The 26,738-nt window shown below is 36.6% G+C and overlaps 1 protein-coding gene across 4 annotated transcripts; it reads right to left on the minus strand.

Moving 5' to 3' along the window:
• Positions 1-1,068: 1,068 nt before the first annotated feature.
• LOC117922524 (probable protein phosphatase 2C 6) lies at positions 1,069-22,406 on the minus strand. 4 transcript variants are annotated; one of them, XM_034840658.1, is made up of 7 exons: positions 22,164-22,401; positions 13,009-13,290; positions 11,093-11,198; positions 9,982-10,306; positions 8,877-9,662; positions 1,643-1,714; positions 1,069-1,522 (listed from the first exon to the last, which is right to left on the minus strand). In XM_034840658.1, the coding sequence occupies exons 2-4, from the start codon at positions 13,267-13,269 to the stop codon at positions 9,987-9,989; spliced, it is 687 nt and encodes a 228-aa protein (XP_034696549.1). In that variant the 5' UTR covers positions 13,270-13,290; positions 22,164-22,401; the 3' UTR covers positions 1,069-1,522; positions 1,643-1,714; positions 8,877-9,662; positions 9,982-9,986. The 4 variants fall into 4 exon arrangements, with proteins under 4 accessions (XP_034696549.1, XP_034696548.1, XP_034696550.1 ...); XM_034840657.1 differs by having other exon boundaries at positions 1,614-1,714; XM_034840659.1 differs by lacking the exon at positions 1,643-1,714.
• Between the last annotated feature and the right edge of the window lie 4,332 nt (positions 22,407-26,738).

The raw sequence follows: 26,738 nt of genomic DNA on the forward strand, positions 1-26,738 counted from the left end.
AAAGAAAAAAAAAAAAAGAAAAAAAAAAAGAAAAAAAAAAAGCTGGTTCCAATTAAAATTTTATGCAGTTGATTCCAAGTAGTTCAGATGAAGATGTATAAAGGTGGATTTGAGTATTACTGCAAGTGGATTTGAGTATTAATGCAGGTGTTGATTCTAAGTATTGGCAAGAAGGATTTTGTGTCACAATTTACTCTATGTAGACATATTTCAGCACAATTCTTTTTCAGTTTTTTAATCTCTTTTTATCATTTTCATTGTTGTATTCGGCTGTTCACTTATTCTCCAACCTTTTAACTTATACGTACTGCCACTTCACATTAGTGGGGGAAGGTCCTTACCTATGGGGCCAGTTGTGGGCAAGGAGGAATTTGAACCCCTGACACGATGTTTTTGTATCATAGTGCATGATAGGCACTATGTGCATATCATCCAAGAATCTTTAACATCTTCCTTACTTTTCCACGTCTCGAGACTACCATGCTGTATATGAAGGTTATATCTTAGTTAGTCCATCCAACTGCAGCCATCCAATCACCTTAACAACTTCAATCTCATTCATAGAAAGATGATTTTCTTTATCCTGTTGATAAGAATATGTCCCCAACCCAACACCAAGAATAAAAGGAAGAAGAAAAAAAAAAACAAAAGTTACCAACCTCATTTGTAAGCTTGAATTGTAAGAAACAGCATTGAGTCAATCTAGAAGCACTCCCATCTGTGAGCAGACATTTCAATGAGGCTCCATTTGTAGCGACTAAGATCAATTCCTGACCTAAAAATTGAAAGAAAAAAAGAAAAAAGGAAAGAATAGATCATCATGTTTCACTTGGTTATCTTGTCAAGTCTATATGATAGTGTTTGGTAGCATTTTTTGTCAAATTGCATTATGCTATGCATTAATCTAAAGGAAAATTTTTTGCCAGTCTTGCCTGGCATGAAGAGAAGCACATGAGTAACTACAGGCATGACTTTGAAGCCATTGCTGTATGATGTGATTTCATCGACCAAACACCAATGTAATTCTCAGTTTTGGAAAAGCAGGTGAAATTATTTGGAATCTTCAGAAAACAACAAAGGCAAAACTGGATTTCTTTGAATTCAATAATCAAACTTACATCAACTAGTGGTTGCAGAAAGAATAAATCAAGAAGATTCAATGACAAGAAAGGAACATGGTTTCATGCAATGGTTTAGGGAGAGGTTAGTGTTGCCGCATCAAAGAATTAGCCACGTGGAACCTTCTTGAAAAATATCCATTTTCCCTCATCGAGAATGTGCTCATAATCAATTATCCAAACTTGTGGGCATTGATGCAATCATACAGGAGTTTAACTTTAAGGTTGCTTTCCTACTGACCGTTTAACAGATATTCTTCTCGCAGCATCAATTCCACTCATCTTCACAAGAATCCCATTTCTTGGTAGACATTATTGAAGCATCTGCACTGTAGGCAGCTTTTGCTCCCTCTGCCGAAATTCTATCCAAGTAAACTGAATGAGACATGATCCTCGTAGCAGTCCTGGAAAAGTAAGAACACAATGATGATGGAACCACCAAAATGAGTGATGATAGAGCATTGGCCCAAAAAGGGAAAAGTTAAAATGGTAAACCTTTCAAGAAAGAAAACATCGTCCTCTACCCGGTGGTTAGAACTTATCTAACAAATGCAATAGTTTCAGCCATACAATTTTCTTCCTCAAGATGCACAAGTCTGCATTTCAGTGCAAACAATATTACATGAAAGTGTGAGATCATTTCTAAACAGCAGTGCATAATGCGGAAAGTTCATACTATACAAACATTTGTGGTACATCAGATCTATGTATATGTATGGAACTTAAAAGGACCAAAAAACAAGAAGATATTAGGAACCAGTTTGGTTTGAGGTTAAGTAATATCCTCTTTAATTGTGTTTCAAACCCTCCAAGGATTACCACCTAGTTTTCAAATTCCTATCATAGATTCATATCACATCATGGATTCGTTACATGGCAAACCCTATCCAGCTTTTGCACAACACTTCAATCCACATTCCAGGCAACATTATTTTTTGATGGGAAAGAGTCCTAAAGGAGATTCTCTGAGATTATAGAGGATTTAGAGCTAAGGGACCTACCTCTGCAGGGAGGTCCTTACACTTGGTGGGGGGCCGTGAACAATCAGTCTAATTCTAGGCTCCATCGGTTTTTGGTTTTGGAGGATTGGGAAGGTCGCTTTACAGGGGTTGTTCAGTATGTCCTCCCTAAACTGGTTTCAGATCATTCTCCAATTTTGGTAGATGGGGGGGTGTGGTGTGAGGAGAGGCCCAATGCCTTTTAGATTCAAGAACATGCGGTTGAAGGAGGGCTTCAAGGTTAAGTTGCAGGCTTGGTGGGAGAATCTCAATTTTAGTGGAACTACTAGTTTTGTTTTGGTTGCGAAGCTGAAAGCCTTGAAGCCATTATTGAGAGAATGGAACAAGAATGTCTTTGGCAAAGTTGAAGTTAATAAGGATTTGGCTTTGAATTAGGTGGACTTTTGGGACAAAGTAGAGGTTGCTCGGCCACTTGTTGTTCATGAGTTGGAAGCTAGGAGAGGTGCAAAGGAAGGTTTTAAAAAGTGGGTTCTCCTAGAAGAAATTTCTTGGAGGCAAAAATCAAGGGAATTGTGGCTGAAAAAGGGGGATAGAAATACTAGATTTTTTCACAAGATGGCTAATGTGCGCAGGAGGAAGAGTTCAATGTCACAGGTTAAAATCAATGGTGTTTGGTTAACTGAGGAGAATGAGATCAAAGAAGGAGTGGTGAATGAGTTTAAGCTTTTGTTGTCTGTTGTAGGAGGGTGGAGGCCCAGTATTAGTGGCCTGTCTTTGGTGAGGTTGGAGGTTGTTGAAAGGGTGAGGCTGGAGGAGCCTTTTTCTGAAAAAGAGGTTTTCAAGGCTCTTAAGGGCTTTAGTGAGGATAAAGCGCTTGGGCCTGTGACCGAACTTCTCTATTGTACCAAAATACTTAACCTTTTTACGTAGAAACTCTGGTCAAGAAAAAACTAGAGAAAGAGTCACTACAGCTTTTGTAATATTCTGGGTATCGTCCTCAAGGACTGACTATTGGAAATTGTCAATACTAGAATAAATGAATTGCTTTTGTTTATATCCTAAAGTGAAAAAAAAAATGTGAATAATGTGAAACTAAGTAAAAGAAATTAAATTAATAAAAAAAAATGAATATTGATTTTAAATTCAATTGATTCAAGTTTGGGGTTTTCCACAATCCAACTTAGGGTATAGAAATTAGAGAAAACAAGGGTCTTTTAAGTAATATGATCTTTAGGGTTTTGGAATCCTTAGCCGCTCGCGATCAAATTGAGTTCTATAACTCAAAATTGCATCCAAAACCCAATTTTTCCTTTTTAAAACAGATTCCTAAAACTATCAAATGAATGAGACTGATTACCAATTTAAGATTTGACTTTTTAACCCTTCCTACTCCTTATAGCTTTGTTTAGGGGCAAATAACGTTAGGGAAGACGAGGATAACTAATGATCAAGAATTACCAAGAATCACTAGTATCAAGTAATAACCTACTGTATTTCCCTAAACGAACTCACAAGGATAGGATAAAAAAATGATAAATTGTCACCTAACCAATAATTAATCTCATTGTTATAATAATTTAATCATTGTCCCTATAGATTTCCTAGCCCTTAGGTTTTCGTGCTTCAAGCCCCAAGTTGGCTCTTAGCCTCTCATGGGGGTGATGTCACATTCACAATCCATAATAGGGTAAAAATTCATAATTTGAATTAAAAGAAACTAAAAACAATATATTTAATAAAGAAAAAAAAGAAAACAAACCAATGTTCTCATCTTCTTCCACCTTCAATGTCAAACTCTCCGGAAAAAAATCCAAGATCCCTAAAACCTAGAATTGGGAGAGTTTATATAATACCATCAATTACCTAACATGTGGCAAACTCTCATTAGCCACTTATTACAAAACAATTTCCTAAAAATGATTAAAAAATAATAAAATGGTGATTTCTAGTCGTGTGGGGTCCACTTAGGGCGGATGGAGTGCCCTAGATGCCATTCCCGAGGTAGAGGGGGCAAAACATCAAAGCGGCAATGGGTGAATTCGAAATTGGTGTCATTTCAAAGTGGATTTCAAATTCATAAGTAGAATAGATGCAATTCCCAAGGTAGAGGAGGCGAAACATCAAAGTGGCAGTGGGTGAATTCGAAATTGGTGTCATTTCGAAGTGGATTTCCAATTCATAAGTTGAATTTCGAAATCATTTCGAAATGAACCTCCAGCTTGGTGTAATTGTCTTCAAATGGCCATAACTTCTTCATTTCAGCTCCGATTTGCACACCGTTTGAAGCATTGGACCCCTGACTTCCCGAGCTTCAAAACGATATATAATATGTATACAATGGACTCCAGGAAGTGCTCTAAATTTGTCCTCAAAGTCAGAATATATAATGCCATCAGATTTTTAAGTTCTAAATTTCCATGCAACTGAATCTTGCTTTATGCCTCATTTTCCATGTTTTCTTGCCTTCTTTCTTACTCCATAATGGTCATTTCTCATCTTCCAAACGCATTATATCCTCGTCTTGCCTTTCCTTACGGTCCATGAGTCTTGACTCACTTATTTCTTCATTTAGCCCTTTCTTGATCTTTCAAAATCTAAAGTGGTTCAACTTGCACCATTTTCTTCCCTTGAACCTGAGATAAGTCTCCAAAGTACAAATTAAACTCATGGCTAGGGCCTTAGCATTGATTTAGGTCAAGTTGGGTGATTTGAATGTCTTTTGGTGCATAAATCATATAGAATATGTGCCATTATAGCACATATTTTGGCTCCAATCAGCCTGATAGTTTTTCTATGAATTTCTAGCAATCCTCATGGAGGTTTGTGAAGGAGGAGGTCATGGGGTTTTTTGGGGAGTTTCATGATCACAATTGTTTTGTTAGAACTCTTAATGCAACTTTCCTAGTCTTGATCCCGAAAAAGGGATTTAAGGGAGATTTAAGGGATTTCAAGCCAATTAGTTTGGTGGGAGGGTTGTACAAGTGGTTGGCCAAAGTGCTAGCCAATAGGTTAAAGCTAGTAGTGGGTAAGGTGGTCTCCAAGGCCCAAAATGCCTTTGTGGAGGGTAGACAAATTTTGGATGTTGCCCTTGTTGCTAATGAAGTCATAGATTCGATTTTGAAGAGTAATGAGGGGACGGTGTTGTGCAAGCTTGATATAGAAAAGGTGTATGATCATGTGGATTGGTCCTTCTTGCTTTCAATTATGGGTATGATGGGTTTTGGGGAGAAATGACTCCGGTGGATGCAGTGGTGCATCTTTACAACGAGTTTTTCCGTTTTGGTTAACGAGACTTCCTAAGGATTCTTCCAAAGTTTTAAAGGTTTAAGACGGGGGGACCCACTCTCACCGTACTTATTTGTGATTGCTATGGAGGCACTTAGCTGTATTCTAAGGAAAGCCGTAAGTGGGGGTTTTTTGTAAACCTGTAAGGTGAGGGATGGAGGGGGTGAAGGGGCTCATGTGTCCCACTTATTGTTCGCCGATGATACTTTGGGTTTTTGTGGGGCTTCTCAGGATCAGATGAAGTATTTAAGTTGGACTCTACTGTGGTTTGAGACCATTTCAGGGCTGAGAATTAATTTGGATTAAAGCAAGTTAATCCCAATGGGATGTGTGGAAAATGTGGGGGCTTTGGCTACAAAACTTGGTTGTAAGGTCAGGAGTCTCCCCTCCTCTTATTTGGGATTGCCTTTGGGACCTTCTTTTAAGTTTGTGGCTGCATGGGATGGGGTGGAGAAGAGGTTTCGAAAGAGACTAACAATGTGGAAGAGACAATACATCTCTAAAGAAGGGAGGCTCACTTTAATTCAGAGTACTTTGGCTAGTTTGCCCATTTATTTCGTGTCTGTGTTTACTTTGCTTAGGACGGTCAGATTGAGGTTGGAGAAAATTCAGAGAGATTTTTTTGTGGGAAAATGAGGCTCTTGAGCGGAAACCTTATCTTGTAAGATGGACGCTTGTTTGCTTAGACAAAAGAAAAGGGGGTTTGGGAGTGAAGTGTCTTTCTTCTCTTAATAAGGCGCTTTTGTGCAAATGGAGTTGGAGGTTTGCAAATGAGAGAAAAGCGTTGTGGAATCAAGTGATTAGGGGAAAGTATGGGGAGGAGCAAGGGGGTTGGTGCTCCAAGGAAGTGAAGGGTGGGTATGGTGTGGGGTTGTGGAAAGTAATTAGGAGGGAGTGGCATGTTGTAAGCAATAGACTCTCCTTTGTGGTGGGCAATGGTCAGAGGGTCAGATTTTGGAAGGATAGATGGTGTGGAGATTCACCCTTTTGTGTTGCTTTTCCTACTTTGTTTGCTATATCTACGTCCAAGGACGTTTGGGTAAAAAATGTGTGGAGTTTCATTGAGGGAGAGGGGAGTTGGAGCCCGCCTTTCTCTAAACCCTTCAATGATTGGGAGATGGATGAGGCGAACAGTTTTTTATTAGGTCTCAATGGGAAGAGTGTTTAGCGGAATGTGGAAGATAGGGTGCTTTGGATAGAGACTAAATGTGGGAAGTTCTCTATTAAGTCTCTCTACAAAGCCCTTAAATTTGGCCCATCAACCTTTTTCCTATCGATTATCATTTGGAATTCATGTGTGCAGCCCAAAGTGAGTTTTTTGGGTGGGAAGCAACTTGGGGGAAGGCTCTTACTTTGGATCAGCTTCAGAAAAGAGGATGGCCACTAGCGAATAAATGCTACCTTTTCCAAATGCATGAAGAATTGATAGATCACATCCTTCTCCACTGTGCCAAGACAAGGACTCTTTGGGCGTTGTTTTTCACTCTCTTCGGGGTGGGGTGGGTGCTACCAGCCTCTGTTAAAATGACGTTCTTGGGTTGGAACAGGTCTTTTGTGGGAAAAGAGAGAAAGGAAGTTTGGAGAGCAGACCCTTTACGTATTTTTTGGACTGTTTGGAAGCTAAGGAACAAAATTGCGTTTGAAGAAGTTGTGTTGTCCATTCAAAGACTTAAGAGTTCTTTTATTTATCTTCTTCGGTCGGAGACGAAATTGTTCATAAAAGATGGTCCTTCGACTTTAGTTGGTTTCATTGATTAGATAGGTTCTCATTGAGGGTGGTTTTTTTTTTTTTTGGACCCTCTGCTTTTGAAGGCTGTTTTTTGTCCCAGCCAGGGAGGGGGGTGCTCCTATGCTGTATCTTTTTGAGTCGCTATTTTAGCATTTCTTTTCAATACAATTTCTTCTCGTTTACTTAACCCCCCCCCCCCCCAAAAAAAAAAAAAAAAGGAGTCGGAGACCTTGAATCCCAAACTTCATCACCTTGGTTTCAGACCTCGGTTTTGACTTTCCAGTTTGCTACTGGCAATTTATAACCAAAAGAATAAAATTAGAGGCACCATGTCAGTTGCAGATGGGCTTTAAAAGCCCTTCAGTCATGATGATCATCACGACCTGTCAATCTGAAACCTCTCAGAAAACAACTGTCTCCACTCTTCCTCACCTTCCCCTATGGCTTTCTTATCTTTCGATGCCTCACCATAAAGGCATTAACTAGAAGTGAAACTCGGTATCATACCAATATCATAGGCAAACACTAAGCATGTAAGATACTATGCACCATTTGAAACTGACAAATAAATTAACACTTCAAATGAACTCAATTTTACAACATCTATCATTGGACATTCACAGAGACAAAAACACATGAAATGAGAGCAAAAATCAAACATCGTATATAAATGAAAGCAGCGTTATATACATAGAAATGTGAACAGTGAAGAATGAATTTCAAAGAAGACCTTGCATCCAACACTTCGATTAAAACAAAGTTCATAAAATTGCTTCCCATTTTAGGCATTAGTTTTCTGGAAGAATGGGGTGGATACACAGCGTTATTCATATAATCAAATTGATCACTTCAATAACATGGCATCATCTCTTTATCACTGATGTGCAACTGAGATGATGACAAGTGTCAGGAACTCTATATATGAAGGGATGATACTTAAGCATTCAAAACAATGCATTTTAAAGCAGATAGGGAAAAGCAGGGATTTAGGAGAGAATGACTACATCCTGTACACAGAGTCATAACAAAGTGTATTTTTAATGGCCAAGAACATGGGGAAGGGAGAAACCATGAAACACATCATTTCACTGAACAGAGGGATGACTGATGAAGTTGTTTCATTGCAACAAGACACAAGCGATGAAATTTAAGAGGAGAATATGAATGACAGTATACTTGGTGTTGCACAGGCAGAAACTAAAAAGTCAAACAGCAAACTTTTGCTAGTTGAGAAAAGATAATAAGAAAGCCAAACTGCATTTTCTGGAAGAACAGAAGTAATATGGAGAAAGTTGAATGGTATTAGTACAAGTAAAAAGAGGCAGCTCAAACTGAAGAGATGAACAGGCAGTAACAAGAACCATTCAACAAAGAGTTTGAAGGTTGAACTTTCATAAAAATTAAAGTTCAACAAGGAATCAAGTTGGAAGTTCTTAAAACTAGACATCTTTAAAGCAAATCAAATGCAGAATTCGAAATGGTGGCAGCATTTTATTTTTTTATTTTTCTGATAGGTAAATTTTTGGCCCCATTGGGACTTGAATTTGGAACCTCCCACAACTATCCCCAACCCTTTACCACTTGAGCCAGGCCTCAAGGGCTGGAAATGCTGGCAGCATTGTTTTCCTTTGAGAGAAAACGGTACAGAACTTTTCAACTATCTACTCAGAATCCCATAAAGAGAATATTAAGATGAGGGTGCTGAGAGAACCATCATGAATAATTCAGTAATATATCAAAAACAGCTAAGGTGTGAGAACAGAATGGTTTAAAATTTGCTTTTACCTTTGGTAACACAGAAATAGGCCATGTTTAACAGACTACTTCAGCAACTGGCAATAGAGAGTCATTCCTTGTCCTTTATGGTTCATTTAGAAGCCTGCCAATCTAGACCTTCATAAAAATTGCTATCAGAGCAGGTTGAACCTTCAATGGATAAATGCTCCTGATACTTGTAGAGATCTAGAAACTCAGTCCTGCGGCCATCATCACAATCAAGCCAATCACATGTCAGAATCTAATTTTTAATGTAAAAGGTTTCTACATCATAATTTTCTAATGGTATACATCAGCAGATGTTGAAGAATGCTAGAGCAGATAGCTATCTTTGAATCACTGCAAGTCTTCATCATCAAATTTCAAGTGCAAGTCTTCATCTCATTTAAGCTTGGTAAGCATCATTCAGGCAATGTTGATGTCAGAGCTTGAGGATTGAGTCCTCTCAAGAATAGTTAAACACCCAATGGCATTACCAAGGAACAGATATAAGTAAACTAGCATAAAACACATTCACAAATAACTAACAAGACATGGAGACAATAACTACTGCTGTTTCCACATGTCTAATAAAACAAAATGCTAACTGGTTTAAGTCTGAGAAGTTTTCAACATACACCATAGAGTTTTAAGTTTAACAATTTTTCAGAGATTTTAACATTAAGAAAGACAAATAAATGAAATAGCAGCTACACATGAGCAATTGGTAGAACAAGAAGCAGTTGTCCATGTCTCACAGGATTAGCCGCTCTCCCCTAGAAGCTCTAACCCCCTCTCCACCCAGAAAAACCAGCCCTGCACACCACCCAAGAAATCAATCAACATATCAAGACACAAATCTGACAACCTTTATTAATGATCTAATAGTAATTTTACACTGAAAAAGATGCATGTGCATGTCATGTTCACATGTATGAATGGTTTCAAAAGACAAATTTCAATGGGACATGGTCCTCAAGTGTTCTCACATCTCTTCTAACACTACCATGTCTAAAGAAATGATGAGAATGAGAACCGCAAAAAATTCCAGTAGCATATATGTATATATGAAATTATGTATAACTATATATGCATATTTTGGGAGAGAGAGAGAGAGAGAGAGAGATCCCACTACCACTTTCAGTGCCTATATTGGTGCCTTCTCTTTCGTGATTTCAGGTCGACAACAATAATTGAAATGTTGTCATCACTGTACTCAGCAAGTGCACAGCAAAGGAGACTATCTGCAGCAGAGTGGGCTGGGGGTAGTGAACTATCATTAAGCAGAGCCTTCCTGCGCTCCTCCCTCAGTGAATTGCGAGCAACCTTTACCACCTGTTCATTGGACAGGACATCCCATAAGCCATCACTTGCCAAAATCAGACATTCATCCTCATCACTCCTTGTTGTGAAAGTAACTTCAGGCTCTGAAATAATCCATGGTTTCAGATAGTGGTCACCTGAAACTCATTAAAACCAGACATGCATATTAAATAAAAATGGAATAAAAAGGAAAGCACAGATCATGCAATAAACAGGCTAAAATACCACTAACAATCGAACTTCAAGTAGTTTAAGAATTTGTGCTTTAAGATACCAGGTAAACTAAACACTTAATACTAACTTACCTAGGACACTAATCGGTAATGAGTCAGTAAAATTAGAACGGAAGATTCACAAAAGTTAGCCTGGACATACCATTTACTGCACATCCCTCACACAAAACCTTGATAAAGCCCCAGTGTAAACTTTGCGTGATGATTATCAGTTCTTTGACACAGAAATAAGCAGAAGTTTGGATCTTATGAAGTGAACAACTCATATACAACGTTCTTGTCAAGAACTGTTAACATGAAACATGATGCATCAGCATCACAACCTTCAATATTTCTTAAATCACCTGTGGTTTTGATTTTGATTTAGCTTGTATCTTGCCTTTACTTCTTTTCTGATGGACCCTTAACAACTTTCTGATATGCAGAATATCTTCTATTTTACAAGGTAAGATGGAAGCTATGGGCCCCCTATAATTTTTCTGCGGACGAGGTTGATGAGTCCAGACATCATCAACTAGTCTCATTTCTATTTTTGAAAGAAAACAAATGTTAGCACTACTGTTATAGTGAGACATTGCATCAAGAAACTAAACATATTGAATGCTTAACAGTTTCTGAACATGAAAAAAGGAAATCACGTGCTCATGTTTTAGAAAAGCGGATGTAAGAGTTATAGGGGAAAAATGAGACCTATTGCTCTTGTCATAGAAAGAATTCCTTCTACCCTTGGACCCTGCCAATATAGAATTTGGCCACCTGCTTCCTCAATTCGCGCCAGTTCATCTTGTCGATCAAGCTGCAAACAAAACAATGTCAAAGAGGATCCATAGCAGCGGCTATATAGGTAAGATTAATGCAGCTAATATGCACAAATGTGCATTGCATAATGCTTTTGATTGTTCTTATCTATTAAAAGGATACTGATTAAATCAAATGCAAGACCTAAATGAGACAAATTGCAAGTTATAGTATGCCAGCTTAGCAGCAACCAAATACATGACAAAAAGAACACCTAGATTGAGCAAAAAAGAAAGATCCATGAATACTTACCTACAGCAGAGTGGCATTAGAGTTATATAGAAAGCTAAAACAATTCTAGTTCAGATAAACCATTTACAAACTCAGGCCAACATGTTTTTATTATCCAAATTTCTAATCATTATGCAACCCTTTTTATAGACTGATTATCATCCTATTCTTATGAGGAACAGGCCTGTTGGAGGTTCTTTTTAGTAGGAAACAAAGGATTTATTAGAAAAGGAGGGGAAGCAACACCCATCCCAACTGTTTCATCAGGCCTTATGCCCCTATGAAGATCATTAAGTACAAAACCCATACTGCTGCACCTATAAGCAAAACCTAGACAAGATCTAACTTCCAATCTCAAACTAATTATTATAGAAAAGTCTGCCCCTAAATATATGCAGAAAACCAGCTAAACAAAACTTCCACATATCTGAAAATTGATTGGATCTGATGGAGTTCAAATGGGTAGAAGTCAAATCTGAGTTGGTCTAAAATTGCACCACATCAACACAACTTGCTACTCCATTCACAAATTCTTAAAAAAAATCTTCTAAAGTTTTGACCACTTTGAAATAAAACTTTCATGCTCCTAGCAGTGATTAAGAATGAGTTAGCTATGTGCAATGTACAAAAATATTAGGCCGTCTAAGTAAATCCAGGAAAAGTAGCAAGAAAGCATATTCCAATTAAAAAAAAAAAAGGGAATCAACAATCCTCCTAATTTGGAATCTGAGACAAAGATATGAAGTTCCCAACATGGCATGGATCCCACCAAGGTCAAGATCTCAAATATAGAATTGACATGAGCTAAAACTCTACTTGATCAAACTTCTTCATACTCCTTATTGTGAAACCCCCATTTTTCACTAATAATATTAGTGTCAGTATAGAGGATCAAATATGAACAATTGTGCAAAAAACACACCTGAATCTACATAAAGTGGTAACTGAACCCTAAAAGTATCATTCTATAGATTTCAAAATATCTCATCCATAATAATTATTATTCATCAATTACTCTCAATACCAAAAAGGCCAATTCTCACAAGAATTATACTAAAATATCACAATGAAATTCAAGAGAGCTCATTCTCACAAAATACATGCCAAAAAGTTTCCCTATTCTTTTTAATCCCAAACTCCAAAGAACCAACAAATAACAAAGAGGCCTAGGCCACAAGAGTGAGGAATACAACATACAGTTGCAAATCAAGTTCTGATAAGGAATAGTGACTTCAATCTTCAAAAGAAAAACCTCAAATGAAGCTTTGCCTTAGAAATAACTTCATATAAGCAAATATGATAGATAAGATATTAGAATTCAAGACAAATTTAAAACCTCTGAACCAGAAGAGGAGGGGGAAGGGGATTATTGATTTCAACACAGCCATATTTTCCATGTCCATATCCTTGTTGGCTTGTTCATTGTATTTCCATTTTTTTTGTAATTACTGACAAGAAGAAGCAAGGTGTAGTAAAACAATTCAACATTAGTTAAATGCTTATGTACTTTCGGTGTGAGTTCCTAAATCATAACCAAAACAACAACAATGAAACACATTTCACGTTTCAGAAGAGACCTTGTGGTCAACAGTTAATGGAATTGCTTGAGTCCCACGGCAAAGCACAGCCCTAGAATCTCCACAGTTGGCAGCAATGATCTGACAAGGTGACACAACCACCACCAAACTGGTTGATCCCACTGAGTATGGCGCTAATGCCTTGTCTTTTAAAGCATCATCTGCCCTCCCATAGGCCCTACATAATGCAACCTCCCACCTTTTACTCCATTCATCACCACCTCCTCTTTCCCACTCTTCTGCAACCATTTCATGAAGCATCCTTGCACAATAGCAACTCACCTGTAGATGAAAACCAAACAGTGAGAACTGTCAGCACTAATTCAAAACATGTGGCATTTGCACTTATTGGCCATTACTAACTAACATATTTCTACTCTCAAATATGTACTACGAAATATTAAGAAATCAAATTAGTGAAAAGCAAAATTACAGAAAGCTAAGTCAAGTTGAAATATCTGAATGCAAATGCACAAACAAAATAAGCAGGACCTAAACATATGGCAAATCAACATCAAAGGACGTCAGAGAAAGTAGAAAATCACACTAATTACAGATTGGTATAAATTTCAATTGTAATCAGAAAGCAAACAGAAAGCTTTGGCTTCTGGTAAAGAGTAAAAGGAAAAAGCAAGAAAAAAGAAAGAATAAAAGAAAGCAAAACAAAAGGGAGACAACATCGATTTATTTCTCCACTCCATCTTTCCTATTCAATTCTGTAAGCAAAATCCTCCTCATCTTTCTTTTTTTTTCATGGATAATTGATCCAAAAAAATAGAAATAGTCGCTTCTAGCTACCTCCCACCCAGTACCTTTTTTTTTTTTTTTTTTCTTTTTCTGATACACAAGATATACTAAAATACACCCAACAAGGATAAGTGTGAGGAGGTGGTATCACACACCCCATGTTCATGGGAGACATACAAAGAGCACTAATAGGAATAACGTTCTACATCTCGAAATTGAGGTTCTCTGTTTTAATGAATGTGTCTCTCAATGGCCTTTTCCAAAGCTCAAGGGGTTTGAGATAGCGGTGATCTTCTCTCCCCTTATTTGTTTGTGATAGTGACAGAGAGCTTGATTGTGGGATAGGGGATGAGGGTTTTGTTCCAAGATTCATGGTGGGAGGGTGAGAAGGAGGAGGTGTAGAGATTTCCTGTGTACTTTTTTGTTAATTATACATTTCTCTTTGGAAACCTCTCATGACATTTAATTTATCTCATGTACACTCTTCTTTGGTTTGAAGTGGGCTCAAGTTCAAATATCAACTTGGAGAAGAGTAAAAGTGAGTTAATCTTTGCAGGAGAGGTCCAACACATTAAGCAGTTAAGTCTTGTTGTAGGGCTCTGGTGTTAGAAAATTGCCATCCATCTATTTTAGGTCCCCCCTTGGTGTTACTTTCAAATCTTTTCCAATTTGAGAAAAATCTTTTGTGAAACCTCTCTCCCACTACATCGCAAACTGAAAAAGAATACAAAAAGATTATATTCTTTAAAACATTGGTACATTTCTAAACGTGGCAGATTAAACCTTCTAAGGATTATCAAGCTTGCGATGAAGTTTCATTATAGGACCAGCTCAATAGTGGGTAATGGAAAGAGAGGTGTCAACACAACATATGATGTCATGATTCTATTTTAAGAGCCTTGTATCCCTCCTTGTTTTATATTGTTGCTTCTAACATGCTTTGATAGTTTTGATGCTTGGGAGGAGGTAGGTGGTGCGGGCACTTACACCCTTCTTTCTTAAGGAATTTTCATGATTGGGAATTAGATAACATGGATTTTTACTAAAGTAAATTCAGCAAACAGTGGTATAGATAGGGATTGCAAGGACAAATGTCATGGAGGCTTACTAGGGGAAGTTCTTTGTAGGTCTTTTTATGGGTCAATGGAGTTCGTTCCTGTGTGAGGTGGCACAAGAGTTTTGTGAGGAAGAAACAAAACAAAATGTAAGATGGCCTCATTCTATTTGTTGTAAACCATTTGATTCAATTTCTAACTAATTCTCTTGTTCATCACTTTTTCTTTTGTCCAAAATTTGCTTCGGATGTCGGTTTTAGTTATTTGTGATCTCCTATTTTTCTTCTTGCCCTTTAGTGCCCCCCCCCCCCCCCCCCAATTTGACTAATGCAATAAAATAGTTATTTGCCTATTAAAAAAGGAACAAAGGCCCTAACCTAGGCTAACCTCACCCTAAACAATCAAGAAACTCTAAGAACAAAGGATTAGTCACCATACACAATTCATGAACCAATCAAACAGAACTTTGAGAAAAGAATCTTTCAAAGCATATTGCAATTGGGCATTCAGTTAATTCTTGTTTCCAATTCTTTCTTTTATGGGCACTCTTTGGGGCACATTATCTCCATAACACACATGCCATATCCAACCTGAAAACTAACACTACTCTATTGCCTCTGATTTCATTTAGCATCACCCAATCACTTGAATAAATTCTATTATCTAAAATCAATTCCTATCAAACACAATCTGGCCATGGATACTCTTTATAGGAGCATTATCTCCTTAAAATCACATGCTACATCAGTCCCGTAAAACTAATACAGCTTTTTTGCATCTAAATCAACAGCACTCTCTTATCTAAATTAACATCTCTCTCTCTCTCTCTCTCCCTCTCTCTCCCTCTCTCTCTCTCTCTGACACATTATCTCCCTACATTCACATGCCACATCAGTCCTCTAAAAATTAAAACTTCCCTATTGCATCTAATTTAATTTAGCATCATCCGATCATCAAAATCCCTTCCATGTCTAAAATCAATTCATAACAAAGAAAGTTTAACCAAATTCTCTCCTTTTAGGGCGCATTATCTCCCTAAATTTACATGCCATATCAATCTCATAAGATTAACACCTTTTTTTGGTATCTAATTTAATTTAGCACGTCCAATAAACAAAAAACAATTCCTAAAAAGGAAAATTCATACTTCAGTCTTCAGCTAAAAGTATAGAACTCCAACTTTAAGTGTCCTTATAAAATATTAGAAATCAGTAAGTGACAGTCTGATGGATCCATCCGAAGATATATAACAATGCTCACTTTTTTACTTATCCTAACTGGAAGGGTTTTGTTTAATTCGCCATCTAGAGCAGGTCCAATATGAAAGCGATCTTGGTAGGATCTCAGCAACTGATTAAGATCAGTCAAGAAAATAAAAAATAATTTTTATTCCTCTCTCTGTACATTTTTAAACTCATCAGTCACCTAAAAAAGAACATCTAAGGAAACCCTAAAATCTCACAAGACCATTGACATTGTCCTTTCCCTAGCCGATACTTTCATTATAACATTTTTTTTCAAGCCATTGGAGCATTATATATGAAAACTCACAAAATGATGACAATATATAAGTCAATGGCAAAACCTTGTTATGACAATCTAAACAATTATTATAGAGTTAAACAAATCACTTAAGACTCAACCAAGATAACTCAATCCACCCTAAGAATGAGTTGAATTAAATCAACTGATTAAAAAATCCAGATCTTAGTATATTAGTTACAAGTTCGCTCAGCCTTGTAAACCCAACATGAAATGCCAAATTAAGCCAATCTTAGTACATAAAATTCCTAACTCCCTATATTTAAGCTCTACTAATACCCAAGTGGTTCTCTTTAATTAATGGATCCTAGAACTTATTATTTTAACTTAATAATTCCGAAAAAAATGTTATGTTGTAGGGTCCCATTCATTATTTTTATTTTGTTTTATTTATTTTAATACAATCCCATCCTAGGCTTAGCCTATAACAGCCTACAACATGGTAACACAATTGTTAGATAGACAAAATAGATAAATATTAATAGGCACTTAACAGAAAGAAAGATAGAGAGAGAGCTGTAGGATTGGGGGTTGGAGGGGCATAAATTTGGGGTGAACACGACAAAAGGCCCAAAAAAAGCCTTAAAAACGACGCACCCCTCCTAAAGAAATCAAGAAACATCATAAAGAAATGTCAACCATTCACAGAAAATATCAAGATAAATCAAATAAAACATTGAAGTAAGACACCTTTAAGAACTAATTCAAGCACTTATGGTCTTCGAAAACTTCTTGTTCTTTTTTTTTTTTTCAATAGGCAATCAAATTTATAGATATGGAAAAAATTACCTATCGAAACAAGGAAAAAAGAAATGGGCATCAAACAACAAAGCTAAAAAAAAAAAAAGAGAACAGTACATCAACTCTCTTGCTTGGCATGATCCAACCAATCTACAAAATCAATCAAAGACATTAAGACTTATTTTATCTTTAACCTAACTCATACTAAAAGTTTGCTTATGAATGATCATTTCAGCTTTTGATCAAACTGCTCCTCATTTTTAAATGCTCTGTGATTTCTTTCCTTTCAAATCATCCAAATATGCATAGAGGAATGACTATTCATACCTTCTTAAGTTTTCTTTCACAAACGAACCATGCCAACTTAAAATAGTCTCTCACCATGAAAGGGAACACCCAAACTATGCCAAATAAGAAGAATAATAACTGCCATAAAACCCTTCGTTTGGCACAATGAAGGATTCTTCTTCATCTTTACAAAGACAACATCTATTTGCTAGCAACTTCCCCCTCTCTTTTGAAGTTAATCTAACATTGACACCTTTCCTTTACTGGCTTCCTAAGAAAAAATACTCACTTTAGACAGGTTCCAAGAATTCCAAATCATGCCCATTAGGAGAGAAATTGATCTCCAAAATAGAATAAGGGGATTTAACAAAAACACTCAATTCTTCGTATCCATCCTAACCACCCTATCATTGTCTTTCCTTTTCATTGGTTTATCTTGCAATCTTAAGAAAAAGCTCAACAATACCCAACTCCAAATCATTTTAAGTGTTAAAAAAAACAGGAATTCCAATGACCCCACTATATTTGTCTCATTTAATAAATCCATCACCCAAGCCTCTTTGGATGAGGCTAAAGCATATATTAGAGGGAAAGGACAAACAGAAGGACTCATCCTCACACTATTTATCCTTCTAAAAGTTTGCTTTTCTCCTATTATTCACTTTAAAAATATGTCTCATCCTTTCCTAATTGCTTTCGATAACTCAACCTTACAGTCATCTTTCACATCTCAAGAATGACAACCCTCTTCTTTCTTCCCAAACTTCCCCTCTATAACTTGCTTCCAAAAAACTTCCTCTTCAAAAGCAAATCTCTAACTCCACTTTCCAAGGAGAACCTCATTAAGTGATGAAAGACATCTAATGCCTAGTCTCCCCTTCCTCTCATCCATGCAAACAATCATCCATTTCAATTAATTCGACTTTTGCTTCAATGCCTCACCTCCCCATAGGAAATCTCTATGAAACTTCTTAAGTCTCAATCGGACCTTCCTAAGAACTAAAACAAGGACATATAGTAGATAGGAAAACTAAATAAGATGCTTTGAATCAACATGAATCTCTCCCTCTTTCAAAATATATTGTTTTTTCCATATCAACAGTCTTCTATGAAACCTCTCTTTTGCCCCATCCCATACCGATATTGATTTGAAAGGAGCACCCAAGGGTAGACCCAAGTAAATAGAAGGAAGCTCTCTTATCCTGCAACCCAACCCCAACTCATCCACATTAGTGACCCCTTTCCCCAAATTTAGATCAATCCGTTTTTTTTTCTAAGCTCATTTACACCTTCGAGATGGTTTCAAACCACATGAGCAACCAAATTAAATGAACCATTTAATCTTAAGAATCCTCACAAGAAAACAAAGTATCATCTACAAACAAAAAAAAACAAGTGGGATATCTCTACTCTCTTGCCACCCCTTTCCACCCTAAAGCCCAACAAATAACCAACCTCCTTAGCACTCTCCAAAAGACAACTCAACACCTCCATCGCCAACACAAATAAATAAGATGAGAGATGGTCCCCTTGTCTCAAACCTCTAGAACTTTAAAAAGAAACCCAAAATAGATACCATTTACAAGCACAAGGAACTTTATTGTGGATATGCACTATTTAATCCATCTAATTAATTTCTAATTGAGATCATCTTTTCAAGAATTGTAAGTAAGAAGCCCTAGTTAACATCATTGCAACTGCTCCTCATTAGCTATAAGTGATGCATCCAGAATTTAACTACACTCTACAAAAGCATGTATCAAAGCAAATATACATGAGTCCTTGTCCACACCTTTGATTGTCTATTCTGCAAAAAATTAACATGCCAAATAAACAAGTCTTTCACTGACTACAATAGTACCCAAGAAATCCAAAAAAAGCTATAGGATAAGAGATAGCCATATCATGGGTCTTTTTCCCAATAGATGAGAATGTGGTTGGTTGATTCTTTCTCACACTTACACAAGTGACATCTATTAATAAATGATTGACTTTTCCTCATAACAAGACAACACATGTACTGCATAAAATGACTATTGAAGGATATAACTACCTAATTAGGGTGAAAGAGCAAGGATGCAACCAAGCAACACAACCACCTGCAAATGCAATTTCACGACTATGCAACTTTATTTTCTTTTCTTTGGTCCAACCAACACAAGAAAATTCATATTCAAGCCTTCATGTTAAAATTTTGGATCCACGTTGGGCCCAAAAATAACAATTTTCTCATTGATTATTTATTAGCATCCTAACATTGTTTTACATAAACGTCCAAGGAACCTTAAAAATTAGGAAATTTCTAACTACAAATTTAAGAAAAAACCTAGAGACATAGAATAGGTCTTGGCACATTTTTCTCACCCTAAGATATTAGTTGATTTGTGCTACTTAAAGTGTCGTTTTTATCCATCCACAGTAATTAGTGTTATTTCCATAGGAATTAATTTTTAAAAAAACAATGAATTGATGATTTAATTGTCTCATTTCAAATAACCATCAAAACTTTTTTTGATAGGCTACATAATACTCATTAAAACATTTTATTGGCATACTAGAGAAAATAATAATAATTTAGAAGCAAAGAAAATTGTAACAAATTGTATACCCCCAAAAACAAGTATTTACTAACTTGGTTGCACGTTTACTTCCTTAGAACATATGTGTTAAGACTAAACTACTTGAGGATTGAATTTTTTTTTTTTTTTTTTATGGATAAATTTTGTCTCCATTGGGACTTAAACTTCAAACCTCTTGCAAACCCTCCCAACCCTTTACCACTTAAGTTGCCTCAAGGACCAAGGTTTGCATAATAATTCTACAATTATCATTGAGGCCTACAATAGCAACAAAATATTGCAGCTCACATGACAAATGTTACATATGCTCACCTTACATGCATTTCCATAAACAATTTATGCATGGCTTCAATGCTAATGATTTAAAGTTCCTCTTGAAGAACACAAAGTTCCACTTCATTGATTGTTTCTCGGTGTAAATGTGAATCCAATCATTAATAATCGCTAATCCTACTTGAGTAAGCATCCTGACCTTGCAACTCAAAATTCTCTTTAAGATGACAAGTTGTATAACCAAGCTTCAAATGGATTAAAACAATGAGATGATAAATGGTCCTTTGGAGTCGAACACACCAAACATTACCGAATCTACTATTAATTGTTGTGTAGAACTTTGTCTTGGGTAATTTCACTTTTTGGCGAACTACCAACAAGTGTATTCATGTGCAAGTGTATTCACGTGATCTCTAATGCAATAATATTAACAAGGGAAGCATTGTTCATTTGATGAAATTGCAATTCTTCCACAATCTCAATTTCCCTTTCAAAGAACATAAAGTTCTGCTAGATTAATAGCTTCTTAACATATGTATAGAGTGAACCATTCATTACCCTCCACCATCTTAACTAAGCCTCTTAGACTTGGTAACTTTTTTTTTTGAATAGGCAAATGATAATCCTACTAGCTTAATATTCCCTTTAGAATGATAGCATGCATCCAACAAACTTCAAAGTGATTACAAGAATAAGTTGTCGAAAGTGGCACTCTAGCAATTGGAAATGTCACACACTTCAAACCATGGTGCACAATTGCTGAAGTGTGGAAACCCATTAGGGTAGCCCAATTGGTCAAGGTGAGCATTGGGAAGTGTGGTCCCAATAGGTGGCACATGGTCTTAGGTTTGAATCCTACCACTAATGATATCTTGAATTTAGCCGGTACTAGTTGTTGATGGGCAGTCAGCATCCCGAGGTTTGGGTCCCCATGAAGAGTCCTAAGGGCTTGGCCATGAAAGGTTCCTTGGTTATTAAATAAAATAATAAAATAAAAAATTGTTGAATTGTTGAACGAGACATGGGTAGATATCGAGATCAACTAGAATGACAATAACGATTGTGAACAATAAATATGCAGGTAAATGAGTTAAAGTGATGGAAATAATTTTGGAAATTTAAGAAATATTGACCAAGCTGATACCAAATCAAGGCCTCACATAACCAATGGTACCAGAACAGTTTAATGCCCAAAGTGGTCAGATTGAAAACAAGGAGCGGATGGGAATTCTTAACTATTTTGTCTTGATCCATTAATAAGTTCCAGATGGCTAAAGGGTGACAATGGTAATTTGGCTGGATATACAAAAGTATCCTTTGATTCTCTTGTACCTTCCAATACAATGAATATTTGAGAAAACTTTTACAAAGAAGAGGCTGTCGTTTGAAATGTAAGAATTTTGAAGTTCAAAAACCTCTTTCTGTAAGCTCTTGTGCAAAAGCAAGTTAAGCTGCCTTGCTGGAAAAAAGCTTCTAAGTTCCAAATCTCTACTTTAAAATGATTTAGCTTGTTACCAAACACTATGGAGATTTCAGAGCCAAAAACACAGCCAGGAAGTTCTTTCAAATCGTTGAGCCAAACAGGGTCGCAATTTAGATACATAAAGAATTACAAACTAATATATGAATATCAATTGTAAATTAACAAATGAATATTACCATTAAACAAAGGCAGCAAAGCGCTACTAAACAATCAATGAAATAGAGAAAACGAAAAAAAGAAAAAAGAAAATAAATATACCAGAAAAATAAACAATCAGAGGATTCTGAAAAAGCATAATTTAAGAACATTCAACATAGGCTAATTTACTTCATTTTCCAAAAAACAAAAACACTATTTTCTAGTAATCTATATGAATCAAACAGCAGAAAACTATTGAGAAACATTTTCTTCATTGATGTTTCGCGGATGGTTACGAGAATGAAATACCTTGTCTCTGCCTCCTTCTCTCTCGAGTGTAAGTCGCTTACTGTTTCACCTTTACTGAACAAACAAAAAACTGAAAACAAAGGCATTTTCCCTTTTTCTCTCTGCTTTTCCCCAATTTTCCCTCGACCCAAACGGATGGTTAGGGTTTCGTCGATCAGACCAGGTGAGGGGTGAAAGGGGAAAACCGATGTTAAAAATGAGAGAGTCATACCTTCCGGAAGAGAGTGACAAAAACCGATCAAAAAAGAAAGATTCAAATTAAAATGTTAACCAATTTATAAAATATTATGGTGACAACCATATTATGTTTATATTATTTTACTTTAGGCTGAGGGCTTCATGATGTGGCACTTTTGACGCTGAGTGTGTCACCACGTCACACTCCGAAAAATCGCACCACGTGTGAGCCTACACTACTGACCATAGGCACGTGCGCTATTCCCAAAGAAGATGATGCGAGACTAACTTGCATTGCCTGGAGACTCTGGACCCACACGTGTGGCCTTATTTGAGGATTAAAATAAATTAAAAAGGGAAAATATTATAATTACTGCTGTCAGATATATTTTTACTGTTCCCGATGCAAAAGCAACCAATCTGAGACAACGAGGAAGTATCTAGAAGAGGGTCCACTTTGTGGGTCCTAACAAGACTCAACAAGTCAAAAGCCTTTCCCACCTGGGACAAAAGCAGTTGGTGCATTTTGTCTCATTGGAAGCCACGTGGTCAGAGAAGGGTCTTCCCTCCTTGAGTAATGTCTGACACCTAGGTAACAGACACGACTACCATGCGCCACGTTTCAAGGTGTATTCACCGACGAGTGACGAGTGACAATCACGCGCCAGCATTTTTTATATTTTATTTTAGCAGGAACATATTTGAGTCAGCCGCCGTAGATTTGTTCTCTCATAGCGGGAAGTGATATAATTTTTTTTGAATTTTTTTTTTCTGTTAAAAAAAATTGATACAGAAATTGAAGAAAATTTTTGTTTGAAGTCAGAAAACGAAAGCCAGCTTACAATTTATTTTTATTTTTTCGTTTTTATTTTTTATTTTTGAAAAGTGTTTTCACTGAAAGGGATAAATCACAGAAATGGTACTAGCACCGCTTTTGAAACAGCCGTGCTGAGATGCAAGTACTATCACTACTATGAACTATCAAAATCATCATCATTAAAACCCAGACAGTACACAATCAGAAGCCGAAGGAGGGAAAAAAAAAAGCGGCAGCCACAAATGGAATTGACAAAATAATTACCTGAGGGCCTCCATGGCCATCGTAGAGGCCAAAGAAGTGCACTGGCGAGTCCTCAGCGGCGTAAGTGCACTCCGGCGCGGTGCATCCACCGACCTGCTTGCAAGACAGTGACATAAACCCAGGGACAATGGCTAAACTATCCTCCATTCCCGACCGTTTTCCCACGTCCGAGCTTCGTCCCCAAGACACCTTTTTGTTATCTTTCCCCACACAGGTTGGTACTCCGGTACCACCGGCGGCGAGGGAGGAATTGGGGCACACTGGGATGGGAGCTTCGCCATTTCTGGAGTTGGAATTCCCATTCTGGCTAAATGAACTTGCTGGCCTTTTGCCGGATACGTTGGGCGGACAGATGGAATCACAGGGAGCGCGGAGGTTGAGGATGTGGTGAGCTTCAAAGGGGTGTGCCATTGCAATTGGAGATGGAGAGCGCAAGAGACAAAGAAGAGAAGAGGTATTGAAGATTTGAGAAACGGCGGAGATAAAAGAGTGGAGAGAGGAGTCTATGAGGTAGGGTTTGTGCCAACGCGTGGAAAGTTCCGAGCAAGCAAATGCCCTTAGTGGCAAACCCCTTCTACGTGCATGGCCATGTGTTACTCCTACGTCAAAACCCCCCAAAACGGCACCGTCTCACTCCACCCCCCAACTCTTACACCGGTTGCCAACGTGGCATCTCCTCGTTCGTCCTCCACCGTACACCCCATGCACCCCACCCGCACACGATCACTGCCACATCACAACCTTCTACACCTCAACTCAGCCCCTCCCCTTCAACAGACGCCTGCCACCTATAGAGCTCGGCTGGTGGTACACCACCCTTGCATCACCTTACGTGGCACACTGGAGTAAAAGGGCCCCACTAATGAAGGGCTAGGATCGGGTTTTTTCTGTACAGTTGTGATCTTCATTTGAACCCAAAAAAAAAAACCTACATATCATTTATGTATCAATTCCAAATCAAGCAGTGAATGCAAAAATACCAAAACAAGTAAGTATATGCAGTCCCTGGTGGCAACAAATGGTACATTAATTTTAGAAAATAAATTTTTTTTAACGTTAATTAATGCCCATAAAATTAATGTGGCTCTTAGTGGGTAACTCCGAAATGGAATTTGAATGTTGTTTCGAGGGTGTTTGTATATTTCGGCGTGGGGCTCGAAATGACGTCGTTCAATTATAATCACTCCCCATTTTAGCCCCAAGAAACTTTTGTCGTTTCCTTTTTATCTCGGTTGTCGTCGTTTCTGCACCGACTGAACCGGCGTTGTACTGAGACGTTTCCAATTCCGTCAGCCCGCCAGAGTTTTTTCTCTGGTTTTTCCTTCGCTTTTGCACATCCATATGAAACGGCGTCGTGTCGGGATTCACTTTACTCCATTTCTGTCAATTCTTCCCCAATCAGGAAAATGACGGCGTGTTGAAGCCGCTTTTCTAAACGCAGGGAAACGAAGACGCTGATGCCCTTCAGTTCCGATACAACGACGTCGTATTGATGCTTCCTCTTCACGTTGCTTTAATGTGTGCTGGGAAACTGGGACGTCGAGGTTTTGAAACATTGTTTCTTCTTGAATTCAAACGACGTCGTTTCAGTGCTCCACAGTGAATGTACTTTATACTAGAGGTGGTAAATCATGTCAGCCGTCGAGCCAAGTTTTTCCTTCTATTTTTTCTTAGTTTCTTCTCTAGGTGGGTTTAATTTTGAAGCAATGTGGGCTCTGGGTCATCTTCTTCATTTGCATTTTTGGGTGGGTTCCGAATCTGGAGTCGTCATCATTTGTTTTCTTCTGCTAAGAAGGCGACGACCTTGACCTAATTTGTTTTTCACCCTCTCATTAATTTTCATAGCTGCCAAACAGACACCTTTTGTTTCTGTTCCCCGTTTTTCCTTGCTTTCCATCCTCCACTTTCTTGGTTGTTTGTCCATTAATTTGCAGGGTCATACATCAATGGCACGGACACTTTCTTGGATTGCCCTTCAACCATCTCATTTTAAAACCCTTGGATGATGTTTATTTCTCAAATGAAAATTAATTGGTGTGTAATAATGATCGGACAAACCCTTTATCATTATTTGAGTCATCTATTTTCGAGTTTATGGTCGGTATTTGTACATTTTAAGTATGATATCTTACATCAGGAAAAAGTTTGTAAAATTATATAGATAAGATTTAAATTTATTTTCTATAATTTTTCAAATTAACCGTTGTTTAAACTTTAGGTCTTTACCATTTTTTTCTGCCTTATTAAAAATAAATTTTCTCTTCACCTTATTTCCTTTATTTTCAACTCCTTTATATTTTCTTATTTTTATTATACCCTTTCTTTTTATTACTTTTATTTTCTACTTTAGTTATTAAAATTAATTTTTACATTAAGGAGTTGTTTGATAAAACTTAATATTTATTATCCAATGACTGAACTTGAATTTAAATTAAATTATATTTAAGTTGTTGACTTAAAATCTATTACTTAATTCTTACTTAAGCATTAAGATCGATTGATAAAAGTAATTTAAAATATATTATAAATTATCAAAGTAATATATTTATCTTCATAAATTATAATTAGGATAAAAGAGTGAAGGTCGTGAAGTAGCAAAAAAAATCGTGAAGTAGCAAAGAAAACAGTAAAGATAACAATGATAAATTGAGGTAAAAAAGTAAAATGAAAATGTGAATTTAAAAATAAGTTAATTATTTTTACTTATTATTTAAAATTATTTTTTACTTTACATCATAATATTAAGTTATCTTACAAAACATGCTTAATTTATTCAATGATTTAAATTAAATTATTAAGTCATTTTAAGTTATTAAGTTGATTTATCTAACACCCACCAAATTTATTATTGAAATCAATCCTAAACATACAAAATATTATTACTTTATGGATTGAAATTAAGTTTTATAATAATCCAATGAATTTATTATAAAAAAATCAATAATAAACATTCAAAATATTTTTTTTTTAAAGTAGCCATAAAAAGTTCATAGTTTTCATTATACACTAATTTTAATGCTAAGACCTTAAGCCAAAAGTAAATCTTCCTTATACATCATTGACATGCCCTCTTGTTCAAAATTTCCAATAATTTCACTTTTTAATTTATTTCTAATATATATATTCAGTCTAATAAATAAAATAGAATATTTATACAAATCAAATATATTTATCATATTTAGTGTAAATTTACATTTTTTGTATTTATAATACTAATGTTTTTTTATGTAATAATGACTTTTTTTTCCTTGTTTTCAACATTTCAAAAAAATAAAAATAAAAAAATAAAAAATTTAAAAATTAAAAATTGTGAACAT

This window comes from Vitis riparia, chromosome 9, assembly GCF_004353265.1.
Source record: "Vitis riparia cultivar Riparia Gloire de Montpellier isolate 1030 chromosome 9, EGFV_Vit.rip_1.0, whole genome shotgun sequence".
Taxonomy (NCBI): Eukaryota; Viridiplantae; Streptophyta; class Magnoliopsida; order Vitales; family Vitaceae; genus Vitis; species Vitis riparia.

Coding starts and splice junctions, on each gene's coding strand:
- LOC117922524 (XM_034840659.1), bottom strand. CDS start 13,269: ATGCTTCATGAAATGGTTGCAGAAGAGTGGGAAAGAGGAGGTGGTGAT. Junction 11,199..13,008: donor CATTAACTGTTGACCACAAG/GTCTCTTCTGAA, acceptor TTTTGTTTGCAG/CTTGATCGACAAGATGAACT. Junction 10,307..11,092: donor TTCTATGACAAGAGCAATAG/GTCTCATTTTTC, acceptor AATGAGTTTCAG/GTGACCACTATCTGAAACCA.